The 19,824-nt window shown below is 45.8% G+C and overlaps 1 protein-coding gene across 1 annotated transcript; it reads right to left on the minus strand.

The window, feature by feature from the left end:
- Positions 1–2,872: 2,872 nt before the first annotated feature.
- vopp1b (VOPP1 WW domain binding protein b) lies at positions 2,873–18,041 on the minus strand. The gene is given in 7 exon segments (XM_080515098.1): positions 2,873–3,185; positions 3,901–3,916; positions 3,918–3,995; positions 3,997–4,042; positions 4,793–4,870; positions 5,691–5,749; positions 17,908–18,041. Coding segments are annotated over 7 exon segments (531 nt in total). The 5' UTR covers positions 17,959–18,041; the 3' UTR covers positions 2,873–2,982.
- Positions 18,042–19,824: the final 1,783 nt, after the last annotated feature.

The raw sequence follows: 19,824 nt of genomic DNA on the forward strand, positions 1-19,824 counted from the left end.
AGCTTCAAGGCTGATGAATAATGTGAAAAGAAGCTCAGATAGAATCAAACCCTCCAGAACTCATATGTTAGATACCGGTCCCGATATGTTGTGATACCACAGTACATGACGCAGATACCATTACAATGTAATCCTGATACGATAAAGATAACTTACCGATACTTTGTCGTGAAGCGTCAAGTTTCCAGATTAGCCAGAGATTATGTGTAGAGGAAGGAGCGACGGTACGATACTGATATAAATATGTACAACGCTGATAAAATAGTAGTGATACACTGATCAGAAACATGTACAGGTAAGATCCTGATACAGAATCAATGAAGTACTGATGCGATACTGGTATAATTATGATACCGGCGTGAAGCAAAACACTGATTTTAATATCGGTAGGATACTGATATACAGGTAAATGATGGTAAAGATGGGATACTGACATGATACTCGATACCCTTTAAACCTGATATTTGATAGGAACTCGCGTGGACAGATAAAGGTGTTTTAAAAACGACACAGAGACAAGTGGTATCGTTTCTTTATGTTCTGATCTTCACGTTGGCATCAGGAAATGATGAACGACTTGTAAATGACGCTACGACATTATCGGCGCGTCAACGTGAGGCGATGAACCAGGCGGACGTGGTGACGGAGTATCGATGTTTTGGTATCGACCTGCTGGTCAGACGGTACTACCGGGTCACCAGATGTTGTTGTTGTTGTTCCTGCAGTTTGCTGAGTGGTGTTTGGACTACGGGACGCATGGCTGTCGGATCCCAGACAGACCGTACTCGCTCTTCGAAGGTACTCTTCCTCCTCCTCCTCCTCCTCCTCTTCCTCCTCTATTCTTTGAAATTAAATTAATCGGCGAAATAAAACGTTTCTGTTTCGCACCCATTAGATTACTCCTGTGAAAACAATATTTTCTTATGTTGGTACTTTCATTTAAAGACTTGCTCGCTCCATGTTTAGCTGCTAGCATTAGCATTAGCTTGCTAATGCCTTGAGTTGCTGTGCAAAAAAACTCTTGTTTATGATAGAAATACCTCATAATTTCTAAACTAACTCGGCGTCTTTCACGGGAGAACAAAAGAAGCCCGGCTCTTAAGTAGCATTAGCATTAGCCTCCGCTACATTACCAATTGAGTGCGATCGGCCTTGCGTTCCCTCTCAGGCATGGCGGGAACCATCTACTACCTGTCGGAGATGGCCGACCCCCTCGCTTCCCGCTTCCCCGCGTTTGAACTCTGACCTGCCTGAGGATGAGGAGGATGACGATGACGATGAAGAGGAAGAGGAGGGTTGACAGTGACTGTCGGACTCGGATGTCGCGGCGAAGTGAAAAACAGGAAGTGACTGTTTTGGACTCCAGGAAACTGAGGACGACCTCGTCGCCCCTCGTGTGTGTGTGTGTGTGTGTGTGTGTGTGTGTGTGTGTGTGTGTGTGTGTGTGTGTGTGTGTGTGTGTGTGTGGTGTGTGTGTGTGTGTGTGTGTGTGTGTGTGTGTGTGTTGCATGCTGTGGTTGGTCCTGCTTCTCCTCCACATCTGACCTTTGTTGTTTTCGGCCGTCGGACAAGAACTTTGAAAGAAGAAAAAAAAAACAAAATCCCGAAAAGTTGCGTCTCTCCGCCGTCGTCTGGAGAACGAGGGATGAACGATACGACGAGAGAGAGAGAGAGACTGTGGAGAACTCTGTGCCGTTCTGCTTTTTAAACGTGTTCAATTTGATTTCAAACTGGTTTTCCGCTGGACCGTCGTCATGGAAACGGACACTAACTTTGATGGAAACGGTTTAAAGAGAAAGAGCGCCGTTAAAAAAACGTCTTAACGTGACATTGTTTTCATGATTGTAAAAATATCAAAATAAAAGCTCCCATGAAATGTAAAAAATACGTGACCCCATCATGCACTGGGGCGTGTCGATCAAATTAAGCCCGCCTCCACTTCCTGTTGCACTTCGGAGCGAGTGACGTAAGTATCTTGACTCTATTGAACGACTTTAACGTGACGAACGGGAAACGATTGAGAATAAATAGATTCTCTGCATTAATTAGATCTTTTGTCTTAATTTCTCTTCCCGTTAGTGACCAGCAGAGGGCAGCGGAGGTAGAACGACGCGAAAAGTTCCAGGAACTAGCGCAGGCAGGAATTAATTCCCGTTTAAAGTCTGTGGCGTCGTTTTCTCACTGCGAACAGATGAAAGCAGCTCGTTATTGAACAACAAACACAAAGAACTTCTGTCAATCGTGTTTCATAATTTACTGTAATTTAATCGGGAGAAACTTTTCTTTGACGGGGAAAAAAACCTGCTGTTTGTTGCAGTGGCCTGAAAGGGAAACGAACATTTTAATTAAAGGAGTGAAATATTCACAAAGCTGTGCAGAGGCTTCGAACCGCTGGTCCTCCTGAGGTGAGCGAGCAGGAAGCAGTTGAGTCTCTACAGTTCTCATCGGGGCCCCGCCCACACACGTCCTGTCATTGGCCTGCTGTCAGATAAGCCCCGCCCACTCTCAGCTGTGGTCATAATGTTATGGCTGACTATGGTGAACCGTTGGAGGCTAGTCTGAGGAAGATGGGTGAGGGGGCGGAGCTTCAGAGAGGGGGCGGGGGTTTCAGAGAGGGAAGCAGTGGTGGCCTTGGTGAGGGGGCGGGGCTTCAGAGAGGGGGCGGGGCTTCGATGTCTCGGGGAGTTTCCAACATGGAGGAGGAGACGTGACGCTGCCGCTCATTAACAAAGTGTGAGTGAAACGTCTGCGCGCACACACACACACACACACACACACACACACACACACACACACACACACACACACACACACACGGCATCCAGTCGTTCAAGCGTCTTTAGAAGAAAGTTTAAAAATCATTTTTGGGAGCTGCAGGAGGAAACGTCCATCCAACACTGTACAGGTCATTTACATACAGGAGGAAGTGTGTGTGTGTGTGTGTGTGTGTGTGTGTGTGTTTGTGTTCTCTCCTCCCACAGTTCACTTCTTGTCGCCGTTCTGGAATATCTGTTCGTACGACGGCGGCGGGTGGTTGCAGTAGGACGGAGGCGGGGGGTAGGACGCCATCATCATGTGGGCGGAGCCGGGCTGCGGCGCCGGGTACGCCACGGGGACGCCCGGCGGGTCCACCGCCGTCATCCCGTTCACCCCGAAGCCCTGCATGCTGCCGGGCTGCTGCGACACTGCGGGGAGGAAGTAATACACGATAAAGTCAATATTCTGATCGTTTAAAAATGTCCCTCTCAGGTGAAACACCTGGAAACATCTGTGATCTGAGCCTCACCACGTAAAACATTATTATATTTAACATTTACTAACATCATCTGCAGGAATGGAGACAGAAGAAACACAGTTTGAAGGACTTTGAATGTTTAAAACAACTGAATTGTATTTTTGAAACAACTGATCTTCAAAAATAGTTGACTATCAAAAATACTCAAAATATAAATAACATTGCTCGTTTTATTTTCGTTTTATATAGGAGAACGGAAAAAGACGGAAAAAAAAATGAAGGAAAAAAAGGAGGAAAAAGAGAGAGAAAAAAACGTAAGCAAAACAGGAACGAGGGAATAATTAAAGAAAGGAGGATGAAGGAGAAAAAGGAAAAAAAAAACGAACAAAAATATTTAGAAAAAAACAAAAACTTTGCTAAATCAGGAAAATCCACCAAATAAGAGGAAAAAAAATCTATGAAAATGGCGACAAAAGCTAAAAATGTAAGTAAATTCTCGCGACGACACATTTTTATTTCAACGTTTTCTCTTCAGTTCAGATAATTCGTCTGTTTCATCACGGCGAATTTTAAACGTTAAAAATGCTTCTTTTTCCTGAAGGTTTCAGACCTGGAGTCTACGTTGACGTGAGACGCTGGTTAGCGTTAGCCGGGCGTTAGCGTACCTGGCGAGGTGACGGGGGTGGCGGGTGAACGACACGTTGAACGCCGGCTCGTCTCTCAGCGGCGACGGATACATCCTCCTCCGGATTAAGAACCCGGAACCCGGCGCCGCAGCAGAACAACACGCCCATCATCAGGAGAACCCTGACACACACACACACACGGAAATTTTAACTTTTTGTTTTAAATAATTTTCCGATTGTTTTCAAGCGTTTGCCAACTATTTTCACAACAATTTGGTCATTTTAGCCAATTTTAGCAACCAGCCAGTAGTTTGTTTTTTTACATTCTCAGCTCTTTTTAGCCGTTCGTGAACCACCGTAGTTTTTTTCTTATGCCACTAGATGGCGCCATCTGGTGGAAGCGGAAAATAACAAAAGTGGTTCATTTGGTCATCACTAATGTTTTTTTTTTTTTGTGCCATTTTTGTAGATTTACATGTTTAAAATCATTGTTTTTCTCATCGTTTTAGCTATTTGGGGAATTTTAGCTGTTTTGATGCATTTTTTGCAAGTCCTCGGGGGGGCGCTGTCGAGCAGCGAGGGAGTAGGACATACTTCCCTTGCAGCTTCGCCAACTTCACTTTAAAACTTTTTTTTTTTTTTTTTTTTTTGACAAAACGTAAATCCACCCAAAAAGATCAAAGCAAACACCAACAACAGTGGTGTTAGCCTTTATCGATTTTTTAGCTTTTATTGCTTTATGCTTTTAATCATCTCGGCCATTTTAAGTTTTATATTTTGACAATTTCTAATGATTTAAGTCGTTTGGGACATTTAAATTTGTTTTTTTTTTTAATCATTTAAGCTATTTGCTCTTCTAAGCGAGCTCAGTGTTGTTGTTGTTTTTAGTGTTGTTGTTGTTTCTAGAGTGTAAAGCTGGTCGTTTCCTCACCAGAAGTACCAGAGTCTCTGGATGGACAGAGCTCGGACGCAGCAGCGAGTCCCACAGCAGTCCTCATAGGAACGACATCTGCAAACGACAACAAGAAACAACGCAGGAATCGTCACGTCGGAATGAAAACGTGTTCATCAAAGGTTGGTTGGTTTTAAAAAGTGGCACAAAGCCAGGGGGAGAGAGGACGCAGAGACGACAAGTGAATTTGTTATAAAACGACCCCCTTTAAAGGAGACTGTCGTCGTTTAAAGTTCCCATGACGTCGCCCCCCCCTCCCCTCCCCCCCCAGTTAGAAGCGTGGGAGAAGCTCATCGACTCGTTGAGAAAGACCGAGAGCTGCTGGGAAACGACGCTGAGTCACACTCAGATCGTTTCTCTGCATGTTAATGAATCCGCGAGCTCTTTGCTCTTTGCTATTCCTCTCGCCGCTCAAGAACCAAAAGAAAAACACGTCTCAACAGCCCGGGGGGGAAAAAAAACAAAACAAACAACAACAAAACAACAACACCGTTGCAGCGGCGTCGCACCGCTGAGAGGACATGAGACCGCCAGGCCCAACGCCGACCACCAGGGGCGGTAAGCTAAACGTTTACTGTTATAAGACGAGCCTAAAACGAGACGTAAATCCAGGGTTTTCATTTACACGACAATGTTTTCGTTGAGGAGTTTCAGAAAAGTCTTTCATTTAGAAAAATAACTGGAAATGATGCAGTTAGCATGTTGGGCCACTAGTGGCTGCTGTTGTTTGTTTTATTTAAAGTAATTGTTATAAGAAACCACACACACATGCAGAGAACGTTAACAGCAGGGGTACACGGACATTCATGCTTTCATTTTCCAGTTCAGAAAGTACATTTCAGAATAAAACGTGAAAGGTAGTAAGAGTGGGACTTACATGAAGTAGATGGGATACCCGCCCTCGAAGTACCAGCAGTACTTTTTGGCCTCGACACACTGTAACAGAACCAAGAGAGGTCGTTTGTTAACAACGTGAGATTCAAGCAGAAAAAACAACATGACGGTCGATGTTCGTATTCCCGCCGTCTTAGCAGTTAGCCTGCTACTGCTATCAGCTAGCGCTGCACCGTGCGATGCGCCGTCTCGGACACTGTGGCCTGGATCTGACCGAGTCGCCAGGTTTTGTTCTTTCTGTCGTCCCGAGACGCCAGCACGCCGCTCTTCCAACAGACTAGCTATGCTATGCTAGTCAAACGGGCGCCACGACGGGAGGCCGTTGCAGTTTTTGACAAAAAATCAGCAAAAATGGCTACGATTGGATGTTTCTAGAATAGAAGGGTTTACGATTCGAGAGCAGAAGAAGTGGAGCGACACCAACACGTCTTCTATGTCGCGACGCCACCCAGAACTCCACCCATCCCTCCACCCATCCCTCCATCTTCTGTCCTTCTTCATCCAACTCAATGCCAGAGGTGTCGACAGAGATCAAAGCACCTCAGACTGACTTCCCGAACGTCAATCCAAAGTCCTCCACAGTCTCAGAGCTCAGGCATGAAAGCAGATTCCTGAAGACTCTCTGACAGAACGGAACATTTGAAGTCAAATCTCCTCTGTGGACAGAATCTCTCAGGTGTGAGACCCTATTGAAAAACGTCTCCTTTTGTCCGATTCGATTCCTCTCCGCCGTCGCCGCAGAGCCGATTCCTCCTCCCTGAATAGAAATCCTCCACCGTTCCATTTCCATCACTGGCCCCGGTCCAGAACGCCACTTTAATTAACCGCCTTTTGAAATGATCTCCTCCTATGAAAGGACGTCCGGCTTTGTGGCGGCGCGGGGAGGATTGACGATTCAGTCGAGGCGGCGGGAGAGCGTGAAGGTGAGATAGGAGGGAAGAGGAGCAGAGGAGAAAGAAAGAGAGAGAGAGAGAGAGAGAATGAATGCAAACAGGGAAAACGGTGAGGACTTTGCTTGGAAACTGATACGACAGTCGCCAACGCCACGTCGTCCGGCGGGGAACTCCAGTAACTTAGCGGCCTCCGACCGAACCAGATACACGTGACGCGACAACGTGGGGGGGTCGCGGTGCGTCGGGCCGTTCGGCACACGATCCAACGTGTAAAACCAAACAAACCACACGTTTCTAACGACGTTTCACGTCTCTTGACCGTCTGGTGTTTGAGGAGCAAAGGAAACGGGCAGAAAATATCACATGGAGGCGAAAGAATTCCGTTTTGTCGCGATTCATCTGCCTTCAGTTGGACCTAATTGTCCCCCCTGTCCCTCAGAGTCTCACCGTCCAGCCCTGGTCTTTGTCTGTCTCTAATGAGAGCAGGGCCAAAGAGCTGACTGCGGAGGAAAGCGTCGCTCGGGACCAGAGTGACCGTTACGCAACTGCCGGGCGTGTTTCCTGGGGTTTTGGCTGGAGGACGGGGGGACGAGGAGGGGACGAGGGGTCCACACAGTTCCGTGGTGAACCTTGACGAGGGGGAAGTCACAGGATGTGAGGGACGGTGTCCCGTTTCACATTTACTCACAAGCCTTTCACACAGAACGTGAGTCCACTTTCTCAACACGGCAGAATTGCTAAGTACCTTCCACCTCCTCTTTTCCCCTTTCATCTCTGCCCCCCCCCCCTCCCCCCATCCCGTGTTATTGATCTCTGCTGAATGCGCCGCTGCCTCCGCCATTAGCGAGCAGCAACAGACCAGCGGGCATCATTTGATTGCCGGGCTGCGTTTGGTTTGAGGAGGAAAATAAAGCAAAAGAAGAAGAACGTGAGGAAGAAAGTCGGATCAGTTTCATGACGGGTGACGACTTCGCCAGGCGAGACGGTTAAACCTCACAAGGGGGAACTTTTTCAGAATCCAAAACGCAAACAACAATTACTCTGGTTGGGATGATTAATGAAAATCATTAGTGGACGAGTCGGGTAGCGCGAGTCGCCGACTAAATCTGGTGGTGGAGTAAATTAAAACTGCATCTGCAAAAAGAGAACAAGGTGTCTCTTTCTCATTTGTCCCCGTAGACACGACAATGGAGCCCGCATGTTTTAGAAAAGTTCCACCTTGGCAATGTTGGTGGCGCTACTAAACATAATTTGTTTGTGGCTCTACTAAACATCATACACATTGTTTGGGCACTACTAAACATCATACACATTGTTTGTGGCACTACTAAACATCATACATATTGTTTGTGGCTCTACTAAACATCATACACATTGTTTGGGCACTACTAAACATCATTTGTTTGTGGCTCTACTAAACATCATACACATTGTTTGTGGCTCTACTAAACATCATACACATTGTTTGTGGCTCTACTAAACATCATACACATTGTTTGTGGTGCTACTATACGTCATTTGTTTGTGGCACTACTAAACATCATACACATTGTTTGGGCTCTACTAAACATCATACACATTGTTTGTGGTGCTACTATACGTCATTTGTTTGTGGCACTACTAAACATCATACACATTGTTTGGGCTCTACTAAACATCATACACATTGTTTGTGGTGCTACTATACGTCATTTGTTTGTGGCACTACTAAACATCATACACATTGTTTGTGGCACTACTAAACATCATACACATTGTTTGGGCACTACTAAATATCATACACATTGTTTGTGGTGCTACTATACGTCATTTGTTTGTGACACTACTAAACATCATATACATTGTTTGTGGCTCTACTAAACATCATACACATTGTTTGTGGCTCTACTAAACATCATACACATTGTTTGTGGTGCTACTATACGTCATTTGTTTGTGACACTACTAAACATCATACACATTGTTTGTGGCTCTACTAAACATCATACACATTGTTTGTGGCACTACTAAACATCATACACATTGTTTGTGGCACTACTAAACATCATACACATTGTTTGTGGCACTACTAAACATCATACACATTGTTTGTGGCTCTACTAAACATCATACACATTGTTTGTGACACTACTAAACATCATACACATTGTTTGTGGCTCTACTAAACATCATACACATTGTTTGTGGCTCTACTAAACATCATACACATTGTTTGTGACACTACTAAACATCATACACATTGTTTGTGGCTCTACTAAACATCATACACATTGTTTGTGGCTCTACTAAACATCATACACATTGTTTGTGGCTCTACTAAACATCATACAGGATGTTTAGTCTTCCCAGGAAATTGACAGTGAAACTGGAACTCTGGGTCAAACCAACACAGAAACATATTTCACTTGCATTGTTTTCAGACAGATTTTTATTGATTAATTACTGGACTTTAAACGGTAGAAAAATCACGCTAATTAATTACTTCTGGTCTCATGAAAGTGAATTAAACTTGTTTTTCTTTGTGCCAATACAGAAACATTTGAAGACGTTTACAGATTATTTTACTGCTCCCACTGAATGAGATGCTACAAACTGATAACTCAAGACTCTCAACAGTCTAACCATCTGAACCTGGGAGAAAAAAAATCACAGTTGAATGTGATTCTTTCAGAAGTAAAAACCAGTGAATCTGAATGGTTTTCTTCAAAATAAAGCAACAACAAAGGTTGCAGGTTGCTTCTTGTGTTTGTGAGCCCGACTGCCGGCCGAGTGGAACAGATATTATCAGGCACCGTGAAGCTGTGTGACAACGTCCTCTAATTATAGGCTCAGAAACGACATCCTGAGAGCAGGAAATGGGCAGTTTATTAGCCGGATGGCTGCACAGTAAAGGTGGCCGAGCGTCAGGAGGGCTACGGTGGCCCGGGAAGGTCAAGTCAAGATCACAGCTGCTCTTTGTGTGAGGGGGACGGCAGAGGGAGGAGGGACGGCCGAGGCTACGACTGAGAGCTGCAACGTCTCCGACTTACTTTGACTGGATCAACGGGACAAAGACAACATCTTGATCAAATGTGGCTCTAGAGCTCGTCTGGAGCGGCTTTACAGACCAAGACTTTTAATGGTCTGAGACCGACTGAAGACCAAGACCAACAAATGATCAAGTCTTTGAGGGGTTAACAGAAGAAAGTTCCAAAACCAAGAAAAGACCAACGTTTCGAGGGACCAAGACCAAAGTGTCCAAAACCTGAGCTTCCCGTCATCAAGCCCAAGATTTTAAGGGTTTGAGACAGAGTCAAGGCGAAGACCAGAGAATCGCAAGACAAACAAAAGACCAAGACTTTGAGGGGCCAGGAGCGAGTCAAGACCAAGACCAGAATGTCCCAAGACAAGACCAAGACTTTTTAGGGCTGAAACTGAGTCAAAACCAAGATCAGAGCATCTCAAGACCAAGACAAGTCCAAAACCTGAGCGTCCCAAGATCAAGACCAAGAGTCTAAGAGGCTGAGACAGTCAAGACCAAGACCAGAGTATCCCAACCCAAGATGTTGAGGGTCCAAGAACAAAGTAAAGACCAGGACGTGAGCATCCAAGAACCAAGACACGAGTACCCCGAGACCAAGACGGGGCAGAGACCTTAAAGTCCTGCAGTACTACAAAACCAGGCTGCAGACTAATGTCCGACGTCCATACGCAGACGTTTCATTCCGAGGAGTTGTACGCAACGGTGATCACGAACACACACTTCTGCAGAGGACCAATCAGAAACAAGCCGAGGATCTGAGGCGCTTCACAGGCTGATGAAACATTTAAAAAGCAGAGAGACAGCGAGAGGGAGGAGGAGAAGGGAAAAGGCCAAACGGGCTAAGAATAGATCTCAAAGCTGCGGCAGGAATAACGTCGATTAACAAAAAGTGGACACAGTTAAGCTGGAGCCGCCGAGGGTTAAGATCACCAACGGGACGCAATTCTCAATCCTAATCCCAGAGACCGGAGCAGCTGTTTTATCGCAAAAGACATTTAATTCCAGACAGAACAGAAGATCAGGATTTATACAGCAATATTTCTTTGTATTAGAAATCACTTCAACGCAACTCAAAGTATTAATGCTTCTCAGCTCAATATGTTAAACTGTTACCACGCTACAACCACTAGTTTACCGTATATCCTAGAATATAGGTCGCACCCGAGAACCAGCCGCATCACGTGAACGATTGAAAGGTTGGGGTGAAAAAAAAACAGTTTAACTGTATTTTCTCTGAATATATTCTTAGAAAATCAACGGAAACTTTAAACATCGTCTACAAAAGAATTGGATGATTTAAACCAGAGAATGACAATTTTTATTCCTTTATCACACTTTGAAAACCAAATAAATCTACTGTAAAATCTTATTTCTAATTAACAACAGCAACAATAATAATAATAATAATAATCTGAAAATAAAAAATCTAAATGATATAAAAGCAAGTGCCAATTAAAAATTACCTGACGTTCTGGATGTTGCCAAAAATTCAACCTGAATTCCAGGCATCTCTGTATTTGATTCGATAAAAGAAGCAACATAAAAAAAAAAAAATCCAAACTGTTGTTGGAATCAATAGACTTAAATAGGTAAAAGGGTTTTTCACACCAGTTTTGTGGCCACTGCTACATTTTCTGAGTTTCTTATTGCTCAGTATCGTTGTTGTAGCTGGAAGGAGGAGCAGGAAGCGTCTTTAAACTTCACTAAAGGAAACCAGAAGCTCCAACCTGATTCTATCGGGACGGTCGGTCTGTTTTGTCGTCAGTCTTTGAGCAGGACGGAGGGACGGGGAGTCGTTGGACATCTGCTGAAAGGATTCATTTCCCTCCCCTTGCTTTCATCCTCGCACGCTGTTTGCATCTGCCGCCGTCGGCTCCTCGCTAATTACCAGATTACCGCTCTAATCGACGCTCTGTTGTGATAATTATCGTTGCCGACTCGGCAAACCACTACGAACCGATCCGAGCCTCACGGTCCTAAAGCGTCCATGACGAGACCTCCGTGCTGGTGACATTTGAGACGCTGCATTGCCCTGCAATTAGTGGACATCAAGCTGCTCTGAGGAACGAGTTCAGAGTCGTCCGTGACTTTAGGGGTTAAAGACAAAGGGCACTGGCCAACACCTGGAGGCGCCGATGAGGTTGGAGTTCTTTCACGCTTGTGTTGACGTTGGTAGAAGAGAATGGATCCAGTGAGCAGCTGTTCTCTGGGACGCCAGATAGAAGACCGCAAAGACCCCGAAGGTCTGACGAGTCTCTTTCTGCAGAACGACTGGACCTAATGCTCATTATTGCCGACCGAGCATTATTTCATCCCCACAGAGTGCCGACCGTCTCCTCATGGGTACCGTCACCTGAATGCTGGGTCCATTTACAAATCTCCCGCCGACACATTTTCAAATCTAATTCACCAAAGACGACGGCAGATCTGAAGATCAAAGTCCAAAGAGCAAGCTGTACCTAACGCAGCATAATAGAGTGTATTACTTCCTCAGTGCGGCAAACGGACCTTCTCCGCCGCCAACACGTGAAATTAACCCCGACTGACACTTTTATCACCAGTCACCTCAAGAATACTTCCAGCTATTGAGACTTTTTGTCAGAAAAAAGATCAAAGCTGAGTATCTTTCATTTACTCTTAATCTTTCATAGTTGTAGACTAAAAAAACGAAGTCGAGAGTAAACCACACAGCAGCAGATCGGTCTAATAACACAGCCTGCCATCTTCATAATTATTGGAATAACAGACGCTGCAGAGACTCAAAATCATCAAAGCGTTTTACAGAGGGTTGGCAGATCTGACGGTGTCGTCCTTTCTCGGCTCAGATCGCTCTGTGCCCCAGTTCTCGTTCACATCGAGTTCAAACTGTGCGAAAAATGTCATAATCCGTCTCACTAACTCAGAGATGAATTTTAAAACGGGACGCCTCGGCGGCAGCCTGATTCCAAATGACCGTGATTTGAATCTTCCACTCGGTGATTATGGCTGATGTCAGCGGCTAATAGCACCTTCCTGAACGCAGTGGGACGTCCGCCCTCGGCTCCAGTCCGTCATTAAGGCGAGCCTCGCCCAGAATACGAGCCTGTTTATCCCCACATTACCGCTCCTGCTGCTTTCCCCTGTAAACTGAAGTGGCGGAGTCGTTTTCTCCTCTCCCTCGTTCTTCCTCCCTTCACCACAAGCGACTGACGCTCCAACCGATCAAGGAGGAGAAACATCAAGGCCGGACGGACACTCGTTTCTCTCTGGTCGTCAATCTGAACCTGACCGTCGCCCCAAATCGCTGCGAAAGAATAAGGTGGTAGTTTGGTGAGCGAGACAGTCGAACCTCTGACGTGTTGCTTTACGCAAAAAAAACCCGAAGGCAATCGTGACGATGTTTTGATCGTTGGTTTAAAATCCGCGGTCTGAAGACGGAACGTGAGATGGATTCGTAGACGTCCGACGTCACGGTCACGTCCCACTTCAGGCGCCGACAAGTGGACAGAGTTGCAGCAGAAGACGACGCTCTTGTCATCGCCACGGCAACGTCGCAGTACGACGACAGTTAGCATAAGAAGCTAAAGTACAGGAGCGTTTTGGCGCCGTGGTGACGGTTGCACCGGTCGTCGCTCACAATTTACTGAATGGAGAGACGAGTCGGTGCGATGTTTCTCCAGTCCGCCTACAAAGTCGTCCCCGGAAACAAACGCCCGGTTTCCTCCAACGTTCGTCTCGACCGGGAGTCGTTGTCTCAACCAAGAGTCGTCATCTCAACCGGGAGTCGTGGTCTCGACCGGGAGTCGTGGTCTCGACCGGGAGTCGTCGTCTCAACCGGGAGTCGTCTCAACCGGGAGTCGGCGTCTCGACCGGGAGTCGTCGTCTCGACCGGGAGTCGTGGTCTCGACCGGGAGTCGTGGTCTCGACCGGGAGTCGTCGTCTCAACCGGGAGTCGTCTCAACCAGGAGTCGGCGTCTCAACCGGGAGTCGGCGTCTCGACCGGGAGTCGGCGTCTCGACCGGGAGTCGTCGTCTCAACCGGGAGTCGTCTCGACCGGGAGTCGTCGTCTCGACCGGGAGTCGTCGTCTCAACCAGGAGTCGTCGTCTCGACCAGGAGTCGTCGTCTCAACCGGGAGTCGTCCCACCACGGCCTGATTACAATAATGTGATTTGAAGGTTCTCGCTCTGCGTTCAGACGGAACCACAAACAATCAGTTGAACCGACGCAGTGGATTTTTCCCAGCTGTTTACTCGGCTCCAGCTAATAAACTCCAAGCTCTAAACGATTTTTGATCGCAGCACAGAATCTTGTCCCCGCGAGGATCCGACGGCCTCGGAGCCTATTAAGTTATTATTGGAAAAATTAAATGAGCAGTCTTGGCTTCTACTCTATTTTATCCCTCCGTTAAACGTCGGTGGGCTTCAGAAAGCGGCTCGTTTCCACGAGAGACGCGGCGTTTTTTCACAAGTCTCTGCCTCGTTATTGGCTGAAGTCGTTTTTCAACCCTCAGATCGGCATCAGTTTATTGATTAGGCCTCAAAGGCTACGGCCACTTTGCATATTTCACATCAATGAAAATCATTAAGCACTTTAAATGAGTTTTTACTAAATGATTGACGCAGAAAAGGAGGAAATTCCAAAGGTTTCATAATTGGGTTTTTTTATCACCGTGAACCTGAAATGAAGGTTTTCTCCTCACAGTTGATGGGTCAGATGCAAGAAATAAAAATACAGCGTGTGCAGAATGTGCTGCAGCAGCTTCTCTGAGAGAAAAGCGAGAAACCCAACGTCTCGAGCTAAATTTAGAACAAACTGCAAAAAAGGAGAGAATCTCCTCAGAGTCAGAACAACATGAATTATTCAAATTTGAATTATTAACCAGAGATCAAACACATTTCTAAAGATAACGGTGAGTTCATTCTTGAGAAAAACCTCCGATTTGAGACAATTTGTCATTAAAATGCTGATTTAAAAAATGTTTTAACAAATTCGACAGCTTGTTCTTTTTCTACACGGTTCAGCCAAAACATTAAGACCAGAACGTCTCGTGACGGAGATTCTCTCACATGCATCTGCCTCGTCTGACTCTTTCAGCTCGTCTCCACGTCGCTCGTCAAAACGACTCGGCCTGGAGTGATGATTGGCTGCTCTGCTCTCCAGATCCCGCCTCAGGCGACGGGATTAAAGCTTCATCCCGCCACACGGCGCTGGAAGCCGCCGTCAAGTCAGCAACAGAGCAACAACAACAACAAAAAAACAAAAACGAGACCTTCAAATGTCTCTTTGTCTGAAGCCTTAGAGCGGCGAGCTGCGGTGTGACCTTCAGACGATACCGAGGACGATACCGAGGATGATACTGAGGACGATACCAGCAGCTGTTAGACGGCGAAAAACGACTTTCTGGAAGCACTTTAGTAAACATTCTGCACATGCTCAGTAGAGACGACCGACGTTTCCTCCAGTGTCACGACTCCCAGTCCATAGTCTCCTTTATTTTGAAAAGTCACTTTAATATCATTTCAACTTGGTACTTTTATTTTGACAGTCACTATAATAGCATTCCAACTTGGTACTTTTATTTTGACAGTCGCTATAATAGCATTCCAACTTGGTACTTTTATTTTGACAGTCACTATAATAGCAATCCAACTTGTCACTTTTATTTTGACAGTCACCGTAATAGCATTCCAACTTGATACTTTTATTTTGACAGTCACCATAATAGCGATCCAACTTGGTACTTTTATTTTGACAGTCACTATAATAGCAATCCAACTTGGCACTTTTATTTTGACAGTCACCATAATAGCGATCCAACTTGGTACTTTTATTTTGACAGTCACCATAATTGCAATCCAACTTGGTACTTTTATTTTGACAGTCACCATAATAGCAATCCAACTTGTTACTTTTATTTTGACAGTCACCGTTAATAACAATCTAACTCGGCCGTCTGTCCGCGTACTCCCACTGTTAAAGTTTATACAAAACTTTACGCAAAAACAACCAACAGACGTCGTTTTCAGAGTGTTGCCGTGGAAACGTGCAACTTTTTCCTGAAGCAAAGCAGCAAAAAAAGACGCGTTTTCACATGAAAAGTGAAACGTTCGCAGTCGTCACAGATGTCGGGAACTCGTCCATTTTGTCAACATCTATAGCGTATCGTTCTCGTCACACGCGTGGTTACAGTTTTTAAAAAAACAGCACCACCTTGTGGTGTGACACGCAAACTACATTGTTTTAAATGCAAAACAGAGCTTGAGATTCACACAAAGATCAAAAAAACGATCTCCTGGAGTCGTTTGACCTCCGACCTTCACTTTTCTAACCCTGATATCTCTTTCCAAACGAGTCATTTCAGGGTCAAAGACAATAAAATACGACAAAAAAAAAAAGAACGGGGCTCAGCGAAGGAGGGGCTGCCAAGATCTCTCAGCACTATTATGGGATGTCATCAGACAGGAAGTGTGGAACTGTGGTTCTTTAATTGATTCTCCAATGGGTCAACAGAAGGTCGTTTTGTTTAGTTGTTTCTCAGCAACAAATCGTTTTATCAGGCTGAACCGGAGCTGGTAAAAAAAAAAAAAAAAAAAAAAGTACATTTCCACCAGCGTGACGTGAGCGCCGCGAAATAAAATAATAACGACGTTGAGTAAATATTACATGAAGACACGGGTGTCTTCGCGGCCCCGTAAGAAAAATGGAACTGGAGGTCGGCCCCTCGTTCCCCTCGCATGATCCCCGGCCCCAAAAAGAACACGAGGCGCCGCTTGCCGCTTTTATAATTCATGAGGAACGACGCAAAAAGCAGAAACGTGGCAAAAGTGGGGGGGAGGGGAAAAAAAAAGTGGATTTCATGGGATTAAAGCAAACATTCAGCACCTTAATTCTTCTGAAGCACCAAATATATAAAAACTGGCTGTAAACACAGGAGGCGCAGTGTTGAAATTGCATTTCTTTACAAGAGAAAACATAAATAATTTACCCATAAAATATGTATTTGAAAGGGTTTGGAGCTGCAGTGGTTCCAGAGAGCAGCACACAATTAGAAAACTAGAGCTACACTCGGTAGAGCGCAGACCTTCGCCAACACAACGTTTATTTGAGGAACCAAGTTAGCATTGGTAGCGTGTTAGCCGTTAGCTCATATGGATGCTAACTAGCCTGTCAGGTAGTGTGAAACAGAGCAGGAAGCGTCTCCATGGCAACCTCCATGAGGTGCCTCTCTCATCCGCTTTGTATGGGACTTTTTTTTTGCAGTTTTTGGGGGATTTATTCAGAAACTGTTCGTCGTTAACGTCCTAAAATCTCGTCGATTGGTCCCCGAGATGACGACGAATCCTCCCTGGCGATTTGACGCACGCAGACGAAAACCATAACTTCCTCGGCCAAACTTTCGCCGGCGAAGCTTTTCGATAGAAAACCATTTGCAGGGATCCGTAAGACGACCGCGTACATTTTAATCCATCTAATCTACGGGACAGAGTTTCAATTGAAAACGTGAAACTTTCCATCCCGTTCCCACGACAACGGTGTTCGGTGCCACTTTTCGAAAACGGCTCTCAAGGGTGGAACTTTTCGAAAACACTCAGTCACCGTGGAAACGGGCGGCCGCTAGCTGGAGTTGACGTTTCATAATTACGAATAAACGTGTCCTCCATTGTTAACGTTAAGAAAATAGGAAATATTTACAGCAGAAAAAAATGACCCGACATGACCTTCCCCTGAAAAAACTGTCTGACAGGTCGTGAGGTCCAGAGCTCCCGGGCCCCAGGTGGTCCAGGTCTGGGGACAAAGTGGGACAAAGAGGCTCAGACCTCCAGTGAACCAGTGTCCTCCAGGCCCAGTAGCCCACTGAGGGTCCGCACAGAGACAAAGGATGCCTCGGGCACAGGTAGTGACGATATCAGACAAAGAGATCTGCTGCTGTAGTCATGATTATTATTTTTTTTTTTTAAATAAAATGTTTTAAAATACATGACTTCATCCACTTCTTCTCTTTTAATCCCACAACATTTCCTGCTTTATCCTTGTGCTGCAAAGCGGCGTCAACCCACATTGGAATCTTAATTTCACACACAGAAAGAGTTAAATGAAGAGTTAAACACGCGCCGAAGGGAAGAGCGGCAGTCGTTCACCTCGGGAGGCTGGAGATTTGTCCTCCGAATTAATGGATAAGGAGTAAAATCGGAGCGAAAAAGTAGAATTGTGTGAGTTTTGAATGGAGTCTGGTGCGAAGCGCTGTGGGCAACGATACATCCGGGACGAGGGCGCGCGCACACACACACACACATAGAGAGCTCACCTCCAGGAAGAGCCACAATGTCAGCGCCGCACCGGCCCGTGGTCGCCCCATGTCTCCGCCGCAGGAGAGGGGGAGCCCGGCTCCGCTCCGCAGAGGACACCGGGGAACAGCAGGGACGGAGCGGAGCGGCGGGAGGGAGGAGGGAGGAGGGGGGGAGGAGGAGGAGGAGGGGGGGGGGGACAACCGGGGCTCACTGCGCCGCTTTCATCCCCGCTTCCTCCCGAGGAGCCTCGACCGAAGACCCGCGGAGAACCACGAAGAAGGTCGGAGAGCGGCTCCGGCTGGCGGGACGAACCGGGCTGGGGGGGGGTGGGGGGCAGAACCGGGGGACAACCGGCGGGGACAACCGGGGGGAGAGCGGCGGACCTCAGCCGGAGATTAACGGAACAGAGAGTCTGCATCAGGCGGTGATGCTTCTAATCCCCGCCCCTACACACACCCCGTGAAATACACACTGTACACGCACACGCACGCGCGCGTGCACACACACTCACACACACACACACACATTAACACGCACATTAAACATTTCAGCGTCTTCGTGAAATCTTGAAAAAAGTAGAAAAGTGTCTTTTACGCCAGGAGAAATTGTTGTCATTTAACTTTTTCCAGGTTCTTTCCAGGTCCAACTCTTCCTCCTCCTCCGTGTGTTTGGGACTTTTATTTTGTTTCCCACAGTTCGTGTATTCGAGTGTTTTATTTAATTATTGTTTAATTACTGTTCACAGCTGTTCTGTCCTCACGTGACCTTCTCTCTTCCAGAGGTGTTTCTTTATTTCTCTATTTCATTTCATTTAAATCTTCGCTGTGAGTGTTTAATCCTGTCACAAAGTCCTTTAACTATTTTTTTTTAATTCTTTCAGCGTAACTTTATTAGTCGTTAGGAACTAAAGGACTCGGGATGTTTTGATTTCAGGATTTAACAGTTTTTCTCCAACAAAGTCACCATGAAGGAGCAGCTTCACGTCCATTATAAACACACAGCACCACCTAGTGGCTTGGCAGGCAAACTGCAGCATATTTACTGTATTCATGGAGAAAGTGTAGCATTTTTTTTACTCCTAACTATGAAATAAAACTCAGTGATTGGCTGTCAGGGCGTTCAAGGCCTTGAAGGCCTTCAAGGCTCCTCTGCAGGACGAAGAAAAAGATCTGAACCACCAGATGTTGGCTATATTTTGTCCATGGAAACTTATTAAATAATTCCAAATGGTCTGTCCGCTTCTTCTCACAGCTGCTCCTACTTCCACATTAAAGCTTTTAACCAATCACATTTCAGCATCACCTGTTGCCGGGTAAAGAAATCTGCCTGCTCGGCCTTCACATTAATTTCTGCAGGCATCTGCAGTGTAAAATTAGTGTTGGTCACGCTGCTGCTTCCACCAATCAGATTATGATATTGAGGAGGCGGGGCCTTCTAGAAGGCCCAGCATGACGTCAGCATATTCAAGCCCTCTGATTGGCTCGTCAGAGAGTTCACTCTCCAGCGCTAGCTAGCTGCATCTGTAGCGAGCTGCACCAACAAAAATATAGTTGTGTTTATTTAATAGTGATTTTATCAACTTACAATGACTAAAGAAGAAGACAAAGATATTTGGATGCAGATTTATTGTCAAAACAATTGATGCAAAGGCTTTTTATTCTGTATTTCCGCATGGAAACATGGTTTTTGTAGCCAGAGGAAAGTTATTGAGGGTTGGATTGACTGAGACCAGCAGTGAAGGCCTGGGTCTGAAATGTACTGCCGCTACTGATTAAACTTAATTTGAAGGCTTCGTGGAGGAAGTAGCTTCAATACAGCTCAGGGGAGCTGAGATCTGATAGAGAAAATCAAGTTGTCATAATATTTCTCCTTGTTTTGATCAGTTTATTTATGTACGTGCTAGTTTCCTTGGAGTCTCTTTAGTCAACTTTTCT

Source organism: Blennius ocellaris, assembly GCF_963422515.1.
Source record: "Blennius ocellaris genome assembly, chromosome: 19".
Classification (NCBI taxonomy): domain Eukaryota; kingdom Metazoa; phylum Chordata; class Actinopteri; order Blenniiformes; family Blenniidae; genus Blennius; species Blennius ocellaris.